The sequence below is a fragment of the Drosophila melanogaster genome, chromosome 3L (genome assembly GCF_000001215.4).
Source record: "Drosophila melanogaster chromosome 3L".
Classification (NCBI taxonomy): domain Eukaryota; kingdom Metazoa; phylum Arthropoda; class Insecta; order Diptera; family Drosophilidae; genus Drosophila; species Drosophila melanogaster.
Window position 1 is genome coordinate 16,994,511 of NT_037436.4, and position 18,186 is coordinate 17,012,696.

Sequence of the window (18,186 nt, forward strand, 5' to 3'; positions counted from 1 at the left end):
TCAATTTGCTGCTAATTGTCCTAAATTTCGTAAATTGTGCAAATATTCTTCATCACTAGCCATTTCCAACCGTCCGCTAGTGGGATAGTCCTTACAAAATTCGAGATTATGGGAACTTAAAGAGCTAGAAAGCTGGAAGGTAGTTAATGGAACTTGTTTCATAATTTTGTAGCTAGCAGTGAAATAAAACATACAGGTAGTTAGTTCATTTTAAAATTGTATATTCTCCTTCAAAAATATATATACATATTTTGATTTGATTTTGTTTGTTGTTTTAGTTGTTTTCTAGTATGCATTATACATACGTATATCATTTTAGTAGCTGCATCCCTAGCGTATTCTAAACTTATTCAATTAATGTTACGATTATATTATTGCTGTCATAAATTATTAAATCTAAATCATGCACTACAAAAGTGTGGGGGCGGAGCAAGATATGTTCTGGCGATCGATCGATCCGATAGCAGCCCGTTTCGAGTGCTGCTAAGCCGGAGTCGTCATAATCATCGTCACACTATCGCCAACACAATCTGGCCCGGCTAATTCTAACCCAGATGATTTACAATACTTCTTCATGTGACCGCGATGAGTGGATGTGGTAAATTTCGATGAAGGACCCATTTACACTGGGCGATTACAATAGTCAGAAACCAATCGTTGAAGTTCAGTTTGGATTGGTTTCGTTCGAGGGCTACGGCTAAGCTACGGCTCATAAACGTATCCTGCATTTAGGCGCTAGATTCCTACACATATATAAATATATCACAAAATCAGTGAAATTAAAATTCGCTGGAGTATTTGCTTGTTTCGCTTTGGATGATGCATGAGAAGAGCTCTTTGAAACGTTGAGTGATAAAATGTTTGGCAATGTCCTAGCTCAGCAGACGGCAACAACCTGTCACCTGAAGCTGATGCCGCACTTGCGGCTGATCTTGGGCGTGTGAATATATGCTATTGACAGCAGCAATGGTACATCATTTTCGGACAACTGCAGTGGATTTGTAATGTCGCTCAGTCGGCACGGATCAGTCTCAAGCAGGAATGCTGCCAAAGTTTCCGATTGTAGGTAGATTTCCTGTAACTTGGACTCCAAGAACGACAAACACTAAAACCAAATATTCAGAAATTAGCAATGAAAAATGTATGATCAAATTTGCGGTGCCTACCTCATAGGCTGGTATGCCGCCTGCATTCATGGCCTGTACGGTTTCCAGCATGCTGGACACTAGCTGAGACATGCCCACGGGAGAACTCTGACCACCGGCATAAGGAAACTGCTGCGTCTGAGATGAAATTAGCCGTACATCCCACTTGTCCATGTCCGCCACAATTGCAATGTTCTCCGCCGGCTGCGAGATTAGCGAGGCTGAGCGCGCAGCCAGAGCTAGATCCTCCCGCAGATGCATCTCCCACTTATTGGGCGGAGCACAAGTACCCTATGACATAGGAAACAAAATATAATCAGTATTGGCTCAATCGCAAAGATAGCAAAGCAATTTCCCACCTGCAATACCATGTCTGAGACGTAATGATCGCTAACGCTTAACAGCAGCGAGGGAATGAAGCCGGCACGCAGCTGGTCGCCTGGAGATTCGTCGTCCTGCGGCAATTCCTTGATGCCCGGAACAGGCAGTTTCAAGAGCTGCTGAGACACGTTGACCGCTGCACACTTGGCGGCCACCGAGGAGACGGAACTGCGTCCTGACGGCACTCGTTTGGGCTGCTGCTTGCGCATGTACGTGGTCTGCATTTGGGTTGGGATCGTTGGAGTTGGTGGTTCGACTGCAACAGAGGACTTTAGCGTGTCTATGGAGGCCGCAGAGTTTACAGATTGTAGAGCCTTTGAGCTGAATCCATTACCGTTCCCGCTTTGATTGTAGCAATGCATTTCATCGGTCTCGAATTCCAGTTCGGTGGCATTGGAAGGTGTTTGGTTCCAGGTGGCCGAGGTATTTATGCCAACGCCACTGCTGCAAACTACGCAACGATCGCTATTCGCAGTCACTGGAGTTGTCGGTGGAAGCAGTGCAGCCGTGGAGCTACTGCTAGCAGCTAGTGTAGCCGTGCTATCGCTACCCTTTAGGGCAGCTGCCTCACTGGCCTCCAGTTTGGTGACCTTGTCCATTAGCAGATCGTAGTTAGACATCAATAGATTCTTGTTCTTCATATAGTTGGTAGCTATTTGCGGATACTGTTCAAAATTGAACTTCATACCCGAGTGCTTGCTTCTGTCGTGGGTGCGCTGATGTTGTGCACACAGCATTAGAGTTGGCTTAGAATCTTGATCTCCGCTCAGGTCCTCACTGCTCTTTTTCAGGTTGATCAGTGGCTCATTGTCGCCCAGGACGAAGACTACTCCGTTGCCATTATCTGCGGATGTTTGTCGACAGATGCCGTGCTCACGCTCGATTAGCTTGTGGCAGTGATCAAAATGAATCTGCTCCTCCAGGCTAACGTTTTCTTTTATGGGCTCAATGCCCCATGTCATGCGATCGCTTTTGCCCATGCTGTTCTGCGTTATCAAATCAGAGAGTGACAAATGCGAGGCTCGTCTCTCATGACTCAGGGGCTCAAAGTCACCTACTCCAGTTTCTCCAGTCTTGCTCTGCTGTTGATCGGGGTTTCCCTCAACGGAGTAGCTGCTGCTGCGTCGCTCCAGTTTGCGGTTGATGATCCGAATGCCCTGCTGCAGCTTGGCCAAATCACTTAGACTCAGTCCCTCCTTTACACCTGCTACCGGCACCATGTTCCAAAAGAAATTCTTTTTCGGAGGTGCCTCCACGTTGTCTTCATAGTCGATGGCCTCGATGGCACCGTCATCCACGGAACCTGTACTTACGGAGCCAGTGCCGCTCGACTGCTCCTCCTCCATGCACAGCTCCACGTTATCCGGCGTGGTTACTGTCAAACGGATCCGGCCGTCTTTGCCAGTACGAAAGTACTGCTGTGCCTGCCGCGCCAGCAGCATCTTCTTGTCAATACCTGTGTCCATTAAATAGTTTCCGATACGCAGCTCCTGCTGCACAAAGTGAGAGTCTCGGAAGGCCAACACAGTGGGAATCTCATTCTTTTTCAGAGTCTGCATGCCATCGCTGGCGTCCAGGGACCCAGAGTCCAAACCATCTGGGTCCCCATCCTCGTTGTCCCTATCGTACATGTTCAGTTCGCCATTCTCATCGTCCGCATCATCAGCAATTGCATTTAGATTCTGTTTGCAGGTTGCCGCCCTGCTCAATCCGCGCTTCTGCGTCGGTGGACTCTTGTGCCTCTCCTGCGTACCCGTTTGATTTTTCGTCTGGCTCTGGGCGGCAAGGTCGTTAATAAGCTGCTTGTTAAAGTCCTCCCGCTTGGCCGCTCGCCGCACTTCGCTGCACCGAATAAAGTATGTGAGCACGTTTAGCAGCTTCTCTACCCAGAGCTTCTCTGCTCCACACACAATGGTGCGAGCCAGCTTCGGCGGCATGCCGATGGCTCCATAAAGGTCGCCGAGCTGGGCCCACAGCGCATTGTACGGATGCTTCTGGGCAACTTGGAGTAGCTTTGCCCTCTGCTCAATGGCCGCTGCAGAGGCAGACGACTCCGATCGTTTAGAACCGGAGCTATTGAAGGCGGACACGGTGGCTACCCATCCGAGGTGATGAGTAAGAATTCCCGTCAGCATGGTGCTAATAAAACTGCAAATAAACAAAACAAAAAAACTAATTAGATATAAATCTAAAACCATCTCAGCATAGACGTTGCTATGATAGTCAAACTTACAAATTAGAGTCCTTAGTATCGGCGAAGGAGAGTAGGTCGCACAGCTCCTTGATGAATCTCTCGGCCACAGTCTTGGAGTACTTGCTGCCACTGGTGGTGATGCTCAGCCAGACAGGTGTCTTGATGCGCGGGGCAGTGAAGAGATCGCTGAACCACTGTTGCGTATCCTGCCAGGCCTGGAACATGATCTGAGGTCCACACACAAAATCCTGATTATTTGAAATTCAAACGGTATTGTATATGTGTGTTCCTTACCTGCAGAAAGTTCTTGTGGTTGATGTAAGCCAGTTCTGTACTGGCTCTCAATCGACTAAGCATAGATTCCAGCAAGGCAATATGCTCACTACAAAACAGCTCCATCTCCTCTTCGAAGGACTCACTCATCGAGATACACACGGCCAGTCCCAGTTTCGCCCGCCGCCGCAGATTGGCCTGCCTCCTGCCCATTTCCGGATTACTTCGCGTTTCATTCGCACAATAGCTCGCTCGTCGATACTGCGGTGGAGCCATGCCACCACCTTCGCTGCCCCCTCCAGCTCCGCCTCCTGCTGGTGCTACCACAGGGCCATTCAATGCGTAATTGTCGCTAAGAAAGCCGATAAAATCGTTCTTGGAATGCTCGTTCTCGAAGGAGGTGCGCAAATTACGCGAGATTCTTCGCTGCAGGCAGCCATCGCTGGCAAATCCGTCCAGGTAAGGAGACCCCGTATAGCACGCCAAGTCCATGCTCAGCTTCCGCATTGCATCCGACTGATCCGAGAGGACACTGCCCAAACTGCTGCGCGTGGATGAGTACTGATATGACCACTGATCCCCTCCAGCTGCACTGCCACTCCCACTGGCCGAATAGCCCGAATCCGTGGCAGTGCTGTATGTTGATGAGTATCGAGGACCGCTGGAGTCGATCGAATGAATCGACAGTGACTGCTGATCAGCCGGCGTCGCCGGAACGTCCAGCGGTGGCGTCAGGCTCATCTGCCGACCTACACTCACGCTGAACGGCATTGAGAACGAGTTCATCGAGAGACCATCCATGGATCCATGCTCGCTGCATATCGATGTGCGCGGCGTCGCCAGGCTATTCGTGGAGAGCGTAGAGTACGGCGAGTGGCCAGATCCTCCATTACTGGTGGGCGTCAGGTAGACCTGGGAGCACAGGATTCTGGACGGTTCCGGCAGCCAGTGCACCTTCAGAGCCGTTCCGCAAAAGGACATCGGCAACGAGCCAAACACCATTTCGCCCACCGGCGTGATGTCGGCTCCCGAGGGTCGATTGTGCTGTTTAAAAATAACAAATTGGTCAATTTAAAACGAAGTTAAGTAAGCTGCTACTCTGCTTATGGTATTCTGGGTCCACGGCTCTAAAATCTGTATGCTTAGTTTTAACTTTCTAGATTTTATAGTTCCCGAGATGCGTTTTACACCCGACCGGTCATAAGTTCGAATAGATTACTTAATAGATGACTCACCTTATAGCCGTACTCTGCGCACACCTCGATGAAATTGCTACCATTGCTGGAATGTGACTTCGACGGAATCTTGCCATTCTGCAGCGATGTGTACTTCTCATTCTTAAGGAACTTTCCCCCGCCACTCGTACTGGTCGATGATATGGATGCGGATGTGGCCGATTGGTCCTTGTGCATCACCTTCTGGAGGGCATTCGAGTCGAAGAGCAATCGCCGAGTATCATCCTCTTTGTAGAGCAGAACTCGCACCTGGCTGCCCTCGAAGGGGAATCGACTGCAAAGAAGGATCAAAGGTAAAAGTAAATTAATTTAGGCACATACTCGTACTAAAGAAGATTGTAATTACAAAATGGTTAGAATTAATACATTTTGTTTTACCGCGAATCGACTAATGCACTGTTCAAAATTCCCCTCTGTATAGATTAGTTCCACTGGTTTTTTTATTTTCCATATATTTGCCACATCGCTGCCATTTGACACCATTCAAAATCGGGAATCTAGAGTTCCGCTCGAAGGTCATCAAAATGCCACCCGCAGCTTCGCCGCCTAGCGGAGGTTCATTATAATGCGCACATCTCGAGCAGCTCTCGTATTTTGTGCTGTTCATTGTCGTCGATAAAATGGCAAATGCTATGCTTTATATATAGCGATCCTCTGTTTGGCACGTGACGATTACTCATGCCCCCATACGAGCGGTGCTGTCAGTGCCGTCTTCAAATCTTTTACAGCCCCAAAGCGCAATGTCGATTGATAAGGCCGAGTAAAACGTACTAATGCTGAACTTTGAACCCCCCTGAAATAGGGGGGAGTGAAGTGAAGGTGTCGTCGAAAGTCACATGACGGCAAACTTGAATGTTAAATTAAACCAATTTATTTTTGCCGGTTCTATAATTGGCTGATCCAAGTAGCGCTGGCAAATGAGGTATACGAGTATATCTCGGCGGAACAGAACAAATACAAGTCTAAGGTCTCAATGAACGAAATCTATTTAAAACTTAAATGAATTCAAACAAAGTTTGCTCGACGATTTAGTGAATATATTCGAATAACTGAACCAATGGCAGAACGCGATTATACAAAAAATTGTACAATATTTTAGGTCGTTCTAAAGCACCCTACAAAACTAATTGAAACTCTGAGATGAACTGTGTGAAATACAAAAAGAAAAAAGTGAATAGTAATGCATAATTTGTTGACAGATCCTGTCAACGCTAATTATACTCCAATCCCTCGAATAACCGACGAAACCCATTCGAAATCCATTCGAAATCCATTCCACTCCACAGGCCAGACAAATCGGCAGCCACCGTACTCGATTTAAAGCTCGTACAACAGATTTGAGCTAATTAATTTAGTGGCTGTATAAATGGCTTGTCTAAGTAGCGCTAAGTTTGCAAAGGCGCCTTCTCTGAAATTAGCGCTATAATTAACAATTAGCCCAACTGATGATAGTCGTTTGCCGTCTCAGTGGGTGGGGCTGGTCTAAATGGTGGGGGGAGTGGGCGAACTAGTTTTAGAGCTTAATAAATGTTTTACTGCCCAGCGATAAGAAGGGGGGAGCCCGCACGCAGGTCGATTACGAAGGTGTTTTTGTTTTTTTCTTTTTTTTTTTTTTTTGTTTGGTTTTAGGTCGGTCACGAGGGCCCTTGATATAGTGTGGATATATTGTGGTCTGGCCGGCCAGCCGGACGGACTGCACCGGCGGCCCCTTTGTTGTCCTCGGACTGTCCAATGTCTGGCCATCCCGGATGGGGGCGAATTTATTGACCGTGCTTACTTGGATTTAAAGGGCGGCGTATGCATGCGACAAAGGGTAATTTCAACTGCAGCTTCGCGATAGCGCCAACTGTCTGGCCGGAAAGTTCCGTAGTTACAGGTTGTACTTGTCCAACTCGACTTTGCCTATCTATAATTTCATAACAGCAAAACAAATTCCTCATTTAGTTTGCTGGTCACTCCTCCTTAAGCCCCACAATTTGGGAACCAAAACCCATTGTGTGATAAAATATCTACAAATTCATTAGGCATTAGTACCTCTTAACGAGTTAGCAATGTATTTATACTTTATGATCGATTGTTAATAATAATAAATTTTACACGAATTAGCTTTTTTATCTGCTCAATTTACTTTAAAAATTCAACAATAAGTATTGAGCAAATATTTATATCTGTAGCTCTTCACATCAAGACCAAATTGATAATTTCAATTGAAAATATAAACAATTTTGTTATTTACCAACAAGTCACGAATTAATTCAGAGTATTTATTTTTGAATAAGATTTCAATGAACTAAAAAAAATACGTGTAAAATGTAACTCCTTGCTTTATTATTATACTTTTGAATTGGCAATGGAAATTGTGTTTAAAAAAGCCACTATATTTTTCATATTTATTTTCATCTTTTGCATTCTCTTTGGTTCCAAAGTTGGTGTGGAACTTGTAGTTTGTTTTCGAGTTGGAGAAGTTAAACTGTAACATTTACCGTTGGACCCCCGATTAGCGCGGACTGACGACGCGTCGATATCTTTATGGCCGCGATGCTAGTCAGCAAATGAAGTTCAAGGCGCTCGCGATCGCACTGGGAGCTCGAGAACTGGGGAACCGAACTGGGAACGGGGACTGAAAAGCCCAGGTCCCGTGCCCAATCGTCAGAGCGAGACGAGCGGCGAGCTCACTCGCATATGCATTATAATAAGGCCTGCCTGCCTGGCCAATCGATATATATATATATATATATATATATATAAATACATATATATACGTACATATGGAGGCACACCACGGACATATGGACATACGTACAGACGAGGGCAGTACGCTGAAATACTCATGCAGATAATACAAGCAACGATCCTCAACGAGGCGACTTCGGGGCCGCGACATGGGGCATCCAAATTGGAGCGCTGCTCACATGATTTCGCGGACCCATCCATTCGTTCGTCCAGCTGCGCACCCAAACCAAAACGAACATAACCGAACCGAACCGAATCCGAGTCCCAGTCCGAGTCCGAATCCAAAACCCCCGAGTGGGATCCAAAAGTCGGACGAGCATCATGTGGCCACCATTTGTTGCTTGTCATACAGACTGATGTGTTAATATGTTGTTTAAAAATTTCAAAAAAAAAAAAAAGAAAAAAATAATAATAATAATAATAACCCTAAATACACACAAATATGAGAAAGAGAAAGGAAAAACATTTGGCCACAAGTCGAGAGACAGCGATGAATGATCGTTTGATAGATTAGTTGAAAGACATGTGGCCAAAATTTAATAACAACATTAAAGACATTCCTCAACGGTTTTCTGCCGAAGGTTAAATGCCCCGGGTGAATGTAATTATCCAAGTTATTTTGAGCCTTTTAATGGCTTGCTTTGGATTTTAATCAAAGCCCGGAAAATAGGAATGTGCTAGAAATCAGAAATTCCGAGAATAAAGTTTAATCTTTAAAAACTTTTGTTACTTATTCGGATTTCCCCTTTAGTCATGCAAAAATATATAAAACAAGATTAATAAAATATTTTAAAAATTCGAAGTATATTTATTATATTGATTTATTATATTGAGAAGGCAATGTAGACACCCCACTGTTTTAATATTTTTTTTTTTTTTTTGCAGGGTGCTCGTGATTTGCCACCCAAATGGACTTTGTCAGCAGCCCTGATCTTTGGGGCACTACAAACGATTACGTGAGCATTTGAGGCCAGAAGGCCAGAAAGCCAGATGCCAAAAGGCACAGGGCTGCTGCTGACCTGGCCAAGATGTGTGGAGTACGGTGCAGATCAGCGAGAAAACAATTATCGAAAGGCCGCTAAGTTGACTTATCGCTCGAAGAGGCAGCAGCGTTGTTTATTCAGATATTTTTGCCATAGCTTTTATTTTCATTATTATTTTTTTGTGGGCTGTTGGCTGTGGGCAGGGCTGGGGGGTAGCGGGGGCGGGGCACTCGCTGGGATCACATGCTTTTTTCAGCTACGCAAGCAAAACAAAAGCGAGCCACAGCCAAACAATATTAAGCAAATAAATACATACATAAATACGGGCGGGCATGCATAATGAACGAAGACAAGAACACACGATTCCCCCAATCCGTCCATATAGCCCTCTCTCTCTCTCTCTCTTTTGGGGCTTCTGCACATACACTATACTAGACATACCCTATATAGGAATATTGTGATTGATATGGCCAGGTGTACTTATGGGGGATGTAAGGCGGAGTGCCCACTCGAGTGGTGACGGTCGTTATCGGGCTTTGCCTGGATTATGTTTTGATTAGCCCTCGGATACTCCTCCACTGCGCCACACTGATTGATATGGGAAATCGCCGGCAATTGATATGTCCCAGACTTTTGGCTTCTGGCACGGCCGGCCACAGTTCCGCACACTAGCATGTACACAATACGACACCAGAGTGATAAACAGAGAGTAAAGGCAGGCGCACAATTGTAATCAAATCAGCATCTGTTAATGACTTTACAGAGCGTGTCTGGCCGTCTGATTGGCCCTGTCTGCGGATTATGCACTGAGAGAAACCTAAACTAAATAATGGCTAGGCCAGTTCAAGTATAGAACTGTTTTATCAAGATGGAAACTTTTTTCTAGTATGGTTTATATGGTGAATTCTTTGAAATACCAATTATAAACTCTTTCGAATGATAGTTTGTATGGAGATCTATGGCACAACATACAAACACCTGACTTTCCACCTTTCTTAAAACAGTTGTACTCAAGGTTTGTTCTTCAAGGATGAACTTCTTGCAACCTGCAGCCACCCTTTTCCCCCAGTGTTAATCCTCTCGTGTGAGTGAGTGAAAGAGAGCGTGGCAAATAAATACAGATTTCCAAAGCGACGACAACACAGCCAACAAAGCCACGCGGACTGGCGGAGAGTGCGGGCAGGGAGGGCTAGGCGGCGGCAAAAGCGAAACAACAACCAGTTGCTCCATCCATACAACAAGTCACATGACCCAACCAACCGACCGACCGTCCAACAACGATGATGGCGATGGCGATGGAGACGTTGGCGTTTGGCTACGACAATGGGTATATATAATGTATAAATATATATACGGTATAACGGCAGCTGCGCCCAGCAAATTGACTATCATTATCACTGGGCTCATTATAAGCAGTTATGCACACACAAATAAATCCAGTAGACACACGTCCGCACAGTCGAACGACCTTCACCCCGTCCTTTTGGTTCGCAAAAAAAAAAAACAAAAAATCGAATGTCAAGTTCAAAGCAATTGGCAATATCCCCAAAAGCCACTCATACTCTTTGGAACACCAGAAATTTATCAGCCAGTCAGGCAAACAGAAAAAAAAAACGAAATAAACTACAAAAAATAAACACAAACAAGAGTCGTCGTCGTCGTCGCAGCCGCTCACAATACTAATGAGCAAATGACGACAAATATATCGAGTGATTTTCATTGTCACTTGAGACCAATGCAAACAGACCCGGAAAAGTCAGGTGGGGCACCCAGAGACGGAGAAGGAGGTGAGGTGAGGTGAAGATGGAGGTAAGGACAGGTGAGCACTGGCGGGCGCAATCAATCAATGAAAGTTCCCGCACACACACAAGTGCCAGCATTGTGCACTTGTTTCCACCTGGCCACCTGGCAAACACAACGTGACTCAGGAGTAAGCCAACTCTTGCCCAGGTGAGCTCATGGCCCAAATGTCAACAAGTCAAGAGTCAGAGTCGCAGAAAGATGACGGAATACTAAATAGGAAATACGGAATACGGTGATCGCACATCAGCGTTGGTATCAAACCTGAAGACAATACTTCCGTCATCTTTCGAATAAAATGCCATAGCAGCAGCGGCAGAAGCAGGAATCAATTGAAATTGTTTCATTCAGCAATCTGGGATCAGGGATTAATGGAAAACATTTACATAAACACTCACGAGCGAAGGGAAAACAATGGTCAGACCTTGCAGATAAGGCACAAAAACACCAAGTGCCCTGTTAGCTGCCATATAAACAGTTTTACAACACAGAATCATGTGGTCAACTGCGTGTACAATTCCATTCGCCGATTACTTATTTATAACGCAGTCCTTCGAGCTTTGCTTTCTTAAAAGAGAAACTTAAACAATTAGAGTACCCTTGCAAAAATTAAGCTTATAGAATGGTATAAATTAAGCATAGAAAGGCGATATTGCTATATTAGTGTAATAAAATAATAAATTCCCTTTTATTGTCGGACTTGTAAATCATAATTTGTCTGTGTGTCCTAAACTAAAGACCGCACATAAATCTCAAGTGAAAACTGAAAATGATCTGTGAAGCTTTAAACTTAAGTTGATTACCCCTAAATCACTAATAGCATTCATTTTTTTTAAGCTTTCTATCTGAACTTTAACGACTCAAACAGTTACGGTTCGGCGAAAAGGTAATAAACAGATATACTACCATCCTCATTATTCACACTTCTGTGTACACAGTATATAAATATTTCCATAATTCCGTGAAGTAACAGCCAAACAGCCCAGTGTAATCTCAGGTGTTTTTGGCCATAGTCATAATACCCCCGTGATTCGATGAGCGTACGGATTAGGCCTAAGGCAATGGCAAACAGTAGTTAAAGTAGAGCCGCATGCATTGGGCCATTGGAAATTATTCGGAAATTGTGCCCCCTGCAATGGTTCACCTATAAGGTGTCTCGTTGGAGCTCTGGGCTTAGGCACTTCGGGCACTTATTTTGTTTGCCCAGCTCATTGATACGAGGCGGCGGCAGGCAGTGGAAAACAAAAGCGTTTTGTCAACTGATAATGGGTGAAAACAGGGCCATTCCACAGACAGAGAAGCGCTAATGTCTACACTGGCAGACAGATAGAGTGAATTTAAGTGCAAATGCCATTTGCCGCCATACACTGCTATCAAACATCAACCTACCTTTGTCAGACTTCAGAGCTATGTCTTTATAATCCTCTATTTTTAATAATAAATATCATTGACAGCTCAATAATAAAGTTATTTTGCTTTTTTTTTTCCTCAATTCAAGTTCAAATTGTTAAAGTTCAATGCTAATCCGATTAAGATATCAAGCAATAAGAAGTTTAGCTTTACCAAAAAAAGCACTTGAGAATTGTAAGATGAAAAGAAATAGAAAACAGCCTTCATAGGCTGGGTTTGGAGATATCTCTTGTACTTGTTTATTTTTGTTGAATATTTACTTTTTGTTGATAATTTAATTAACATTTAATTAATAAATATGTTATATTAATAAAATATTTGAACACATACTTTTTGTTGATAATTAAATTACCATTTAATTATATGTTGTGCTAAATAAAATGAGGATATATTCAGAATAAACTCGATTAAGACAATGTAATTGCTTAAATGGGTGTTAAGCTTGAGGTTTTGCAAAAATATAAATTAATTAATACTTCTCTCACTGAAGTGCAAAATCGGTTAGATTTCTTTGTTAATTTTTTGTAAATACCACATAGCAAACTTTGTTTCTCCAAGTGCACCTGCTATCGGAACGGGTCGCGAGGCAACAACAAAAACTGGATACGCGACGTCGTCGACGATTCACTACTCATATGACTTGGCAGACCACGCGACTTCGCACATGAAGCACCCCATCATCACCACCACAACCTCGCCCCTTTTCCCCTCGACGAAGTGTTGCCATTTAAATGTGCTGATTTCTGTTTGCACATAACTAAAGTTTGTGTGCCGACTGCTCCGCAGGCAAACGCGTACATATTTAATTGCACTGATGATGAGGTTAATAGTAGGGGGGGTAAGGGATCCCATGTGATGGGCATAACACCTCTCCTGACATGTGGCACACAGCGACGGAAAACTAGAGCCAGACACCCCGGCACCTGGCCATTATTACTATACTACTACTCTATTACGGTTGGTCGCATCGTAACGCTGCGGCCCATGTAATAAGTTCACACCTGCTGCGATCCGAACCAAGCACTTTGATTGATGTCTGGCCGGCTGGACGGACGGGCGGCGTCTGTTTGGCCATTCAATTGGCGGGCAGTTATCAAAAACTATTAATGAATTCTCGTTCCCTACCCAATTTACGACTCATTTGCCTAAGGCTCTAAGTGAAATCATCCATAATGGTTCATTCAGAGCGGTGATTTTTCTTTCTTTTTTTTCGATGTATTGTGAAAGATTGATATGTGTGGCTTTGTTTGATCGGCAATCGAACGCGATTTTATTGTGTGCCACACGTGCCTAAAGCCCACGGCCCACGGAACATAATGAGACTTTGTTGGGCCAAAGTTTTCCACAAAAGGTGCTAATTCACTTGATTTGCGTAGCTGGATGCGATGTGATGCGGTGGGTATGGTATGGTATGGTATGGGTTTGGTGTTCGTACTCATGTGAAAGTCCAGCGATCGATCGACAGTTTGCGAATCGCACCTCGTAGATCGCAAGGCGATTGTGCGGGTACGAAATCACAGTTTGTATATAGCCTGAAATCCCCGGACTTATCGGGAATTAATACCAGTTCGCTAATAACGGATATATGTATTTTTGGACGCCATATGCGATGGATATCGGGCGAATGACTTGCGAATTGGGTTAAGGAATGCGCGCCTTCAAAGGCACATGATGCCAGACGTCTGGTTTTGGATTTATTCGCTTTTGTATCATGCATATGTACACTTCGAGGCAAAGCAAAATTAGGCAAAAAAAAAAACTGTCATGTGACCAACTGGCTAGCAAATGTCTAAACATGGTCACGACGGCGGGGTCCAAAGGAAATGATTCACCCCTTTTTTTCCGCGCACGATTGATTCACCCCAGATGTCCAGGGGCCTTGATTTCCAGCATTTCGCCATTTCTTAATTATACCAAGTGTCATGGGGTTTTTGTTATTCTCTTCGTTTCTATTTTTCATTTCTTTTATTTTTACCAAACTTTTTTATTCTTAGCTCTCCGCCTATCAGAGGAGACCGAAAGTATTTTTAAATCATTTCTTTTGGGCCCGGTGGAAATATGAACGATAAGTGGAGGTTCAGATTCTGTCGTGGAAATTTACCCAAGCGTGCTGCCGTAATTTATTGCCGTCACCCAACTAAATTAAGCAAATAAACAAATACATTTATTTGGCTCGAGTGGAGTTTTTAACTGCTATTAGTGTAAACGTTTGTTTAGTTTACAGCGAAACCGAAAAAAACCTGACCTAGTACAAAGATAGCGGGATGGTGTTCCGGGGGCTAATTCGAGGGGGAGTTAGTCGGGCCGGCTGTCTACATCTTACAGGTTTTCACTTTTTTTTGTTTTTATTATTATTAGAATTGTTCTCCAAGTGTGAGAGCGTGTGTGTTTGCCCCTGGGCAAAGTGCAAAAACCCCAAAAGCTGGCGACGCTTAATTAGCAGAGTGAAAAGTTTCTATCACGTGATGGCGTTGGCGAATGTTGGCGACAAGCGCGGCCATAAATGTATATACGACCCGAATATTGGTCAATACACACTTGAATCTGACAATTTCACCATTACGCTCTATATATATTTTAAATGCCAGCTTGCCGTCTGACCGATAAGGCGGCCGATTGACAGCGTGGACGAGGCGCTAATCGAGTTAACCAGGCAACGGGGGCCCTCAGATTAATGGCCCCAAAAATAAATGGGAAAACGATTGAAACATTTTATGGGCCCTGTCAACAATGGTTGCCGAAATTTGTTATCCACTAGGTTTTTTTTGCATATCGACAGTTTGGTATCATCGTGAGTTGTCGAAATACGTTTTTTGATCGTTATCAAACTGACGTGAATACAACTTTTATTAAATACATAAAAAATACAAAAAAGAATTGCGTTTTAGAGGATCTTATATTCCAAAATTCAATGGTATTGTGTTTGCCAAACTAAGCAACAAAAAATCATAGTTGTAAATAAAATAAGGGGAAAGCTCAACGAAACCTTCAAACCCGATAGTTCTCTGGTGAACTATATGCACATTAGAAGTTTCATAAAACTAAACAAATAAATACTTTTTCGCAGAACTGTAAACTTATCCGTTTTGATTTCGCAAAAATTAAAAATACTTGTATATTGTAGTTGTATAAAAGGTGTCAATAATATTGCGTTCCTAGAAAAGCGGACGTGGGTGTGTCCGCCAGTTAACCGTTAACAGAGCATCCCGCAATCACAGTACCATTCACACTCGCAGTCACAGCAACAGGAACCAAAGCCACAATCAGAGCCCACGCACAAGTTAAGCAAAAAGTGTCAAAAATAAACATTGTAAGCCGTATGCAGCAGCATACATAAGTAAATAGTGTAATAAATAATAATGAAATGAGAATTAAGCGCAAAGGCAACAAAAACAATGCGCCGCGCCAACAACAAAAAGTGTATGACATAATAATCACGAGAGCAGGCCGCGACCGCCGATTAGCAAGTCATGTGATTCGCTTTTATTTACATTTGCGCCTGACGTTGCCGCCGCCTTCCCCCGGCACGTACCCGTAAAAGTATACCAACGTACGCCTACGTCTGCGTGAGTGCGAACGAGAGGGCATCGCACACGACGCGATAACGAATGAAGCCGAGAACAATCCGATCGCTTTGTGGGCCGTAGAGGAGAGCCATGTAGTGCGTTGGGAGAGGTAGAGCATAGTGGGGCACAGTTATTTGCGCGCGCAGCTCGATCGATGGGTTTGGAGCCATGCGAGCGAAAGAAACGGCAATGGCCAAACATCAACGCACCTCCTCGCACACATGCACCCACCATGACTACCCAATATGCACTGCTGGGGGTGTTGGGTGATTTAGGGCTTGTTGTTGGTTTCTTCGTGGAGCTGGTTGTGATGCAGGCTATCGTTATCGATATAAGTACAGTGAAGCGCAGCAAGAACCATATTATTCGCCTGTGATAAATTATTAAATATAAATTTAAATCGCAAAAAATAGTAGAAAACTACAACATTTTACATTAACATTGTTTAGTTAAAAACAACAAAACCGACTCAATATAAATATGTATTTACTTTAATAAATCTGAATTTTTACCAGTTTTTAAAATGTAAGAAAAGAAGAATAATCCTTCTTAACTGCAAGCACCTGAAATAGGAATTTCTTTCAAAAACAGATCAGGTAGCTTTAAGAAGAACCCACTGTGGCTATAACAACAGAGGAACCAAGATAATGCGCCTCCTTTGTTACGTTTTCGAGGCAGCTGCAAACGCATCTTTGTAATCCCCTCAGATTTTGCTTTCACTGCCATTTCACTGTGGATTTGCGTCCTTTCATGTTGGCCAGACTGGCAGATTCTATCGAATAAGGCGGCAAGCGGCGTACGTGACGATGATTAGTGCATGCCGAATTTGTGTGCTGGGTTATCGTCCTCGTTTTACTCTTTGCCAATTTGCGTACGAAGCACGGGTGTAGGAGGAAGAGGAAGTGCAGGTGGTGCAAGAGAGAGGAACATGAGTGCCGGTGGAGGGGGCGGGGCGTATATGTATGTACATACATACATATGTATAGTGTGAAACGCATCATGAGAACGCCTTTTCGCACGTCTCTCTTTGTGTGAATGTATGTGCTTCCGAGTGATTTTGCAGCTGCACCTATTTTCCCCCTTTGTTGTGCGCGCATTTTATCGATACACTAATACCGGGTGTTAGGCAGTTTTGTTGTTAAAAAGATAAACACTTACCTTAGATAATTTCGCGAAGTTTGTTTTGTAGCTTTTGCGGACGACGAACTATTGCCAGCAGAGGCCGTGGCAGCGACGCCGGCAGAGGCGTGAGCTGTACGTGCCGGCAATGTTGTTGTAGTAGCTGATGTTGCTGTTCCTGTAGTTGCTGTTGTTGTTTGGCTATTAATTAGCGCTGCTGCTGCTGCGGACGCTGCGGTCAGCGTGGGCGCTGCCGCTAAATTCGCTGGTGTTGTTGGTGTTGCCGACGGAAAGAAGAGTTTATTCAATAGGGCCATAATAAGACACGATGTCCGCAATCTGTTAATAAACACATCTGGCCAATCGAAATCTCAGAATCGAAGATCGAATATTGAATTTATTTCTGATTTTGTGTGGAAATGGAAATAAAACACAGACACGCACGCACACAAACAAGGGCGCACTTTTCGCTTTCCTTGGAATGAGTGGTTGTTGCTGTTGTTGTTGGCGAAAGAGACGTCTACCGTTACACGCGCGCCTGCCAGAGCGAGATGGCGGATGCTGCACAATCAAAACCAAAACTTTCGCTTTGCACTTTTCTTTCTTGCACTGCTTCTGATCTATCTGATCTCTTCCTGTACACAAACACACACATACGCACTTGCAGTGGAATTTATTTGATTGAGCAAAAATAATATATGGCTATTTTTGTGTTATTTTCGCGAATCGGCTGCGGAAGCGACACAGGTTCTTTACCGTTCCACATCGAAATGAGAACCGAATATCGCTGGCGTCCGCTTTAAAAAGTTTGCAAGAGACGCGTCGCAGTCGTTAAATGTGTGTGAGTGAAAGAGAGGGAGAGCGGCAGCAGCGTTTAAAGAGCACCATCTGTGTTTGTTTGTTTGAGTGTGTGTAAATGGTTTTCTGTCGTTGCTACCAATGCGAGCTTCTTTTGGCCAATACACACTTTTTTGTTGTCATTTATCATTGACTTCCCACTTCCTGCCCACCTATTTCACCGTCTTTCTCTCGGTTCTCAGATCAAAGTCAAGTCACTTATTTTAATTGAACACTTTGCGGCTTTGTTTGCTCTCGCTCGAGGTGTTACACTCCGCTTTTTGGCCTGGCCCAAAGGTTAGTCTTTGGTCTTAACGCTTCGCGCTGACTGTTTGGCCTTTATTTACAATCACAAACACAAACAACACAAGAGCATTTTGCAACGCGAAGTTAGCTGCAGCTGCGCGCCAGTGTGTGCACGCCAAGTGGCAGAAGTATGAAGGCAGTTTTAGGGGATACTTTAAGTGTTGCCCCACCATTTGTCGTGCATTTAACGGAAATTCGAAAATT

The 18,186-nt window shown here is 44.1% G+C and overlaps 1 protein-coding gene and 1 non-coding gene across 4 annotated transcripts, besides 1 other annotated feature; both read right to left on the reverse strand.

Annotated features, from left to right (window-relative positions):
- Positions 1-206: 206 nt before the first annotated feature.
- Positions 207-18,055, reverse strand: CG3764 (uncharacterized protein). Of its 3 annotated transcripts, none has more exons than NM_001275049.1 (8): positions 7,712-7,850; positions 7,006-7,134; positions 5,229-5,502; positions 4,015-5,037; positions 3,760-3,947; positions 1,505-3,674; positions 1,167-1,436; positions 207-1,105 (listed from the first exon to the last, which is right to left on the reverse strand). In NM_001275049.1, exons 2-8 carry the CDS (start codon positions 7,029-7,031, stop codon positions 899-901), a joined length of 4,158 nt encoding a protein of 1,385 aa, NP_001261978.1. In that variant the 5' UTR covers positions 7,032-7,134; positions 7,712-7,850; the 3' UTR covers positions 207-898. The 3 variants fall into 3 exon arrangements, with proteins under 3 accessions (NP_001261978.1, NP_648943.2, NP_001261977.1); NM_140686.4 differs by having other exon boundaries at positions 7,006-7,237; NM_001275048.1 differs by lacking the exons at positions 7,006-7,134; positions 7,712-7,850 and adding an exon at positions 16,879-18,055.
- On the reverse strand, positions 3,947-4,014 carry mir-2500 (mir-2500 stem loop). The gene has a single exon (NR_048285.1). It is a non-coding gene; the product is annotated as a mir-2500 precursor RNA (primary transcript).
- Positions 5,127-5,172: a mobile genetic element.
- Positions 18,056-18,186: the final 131 nt, after the last annotated feature.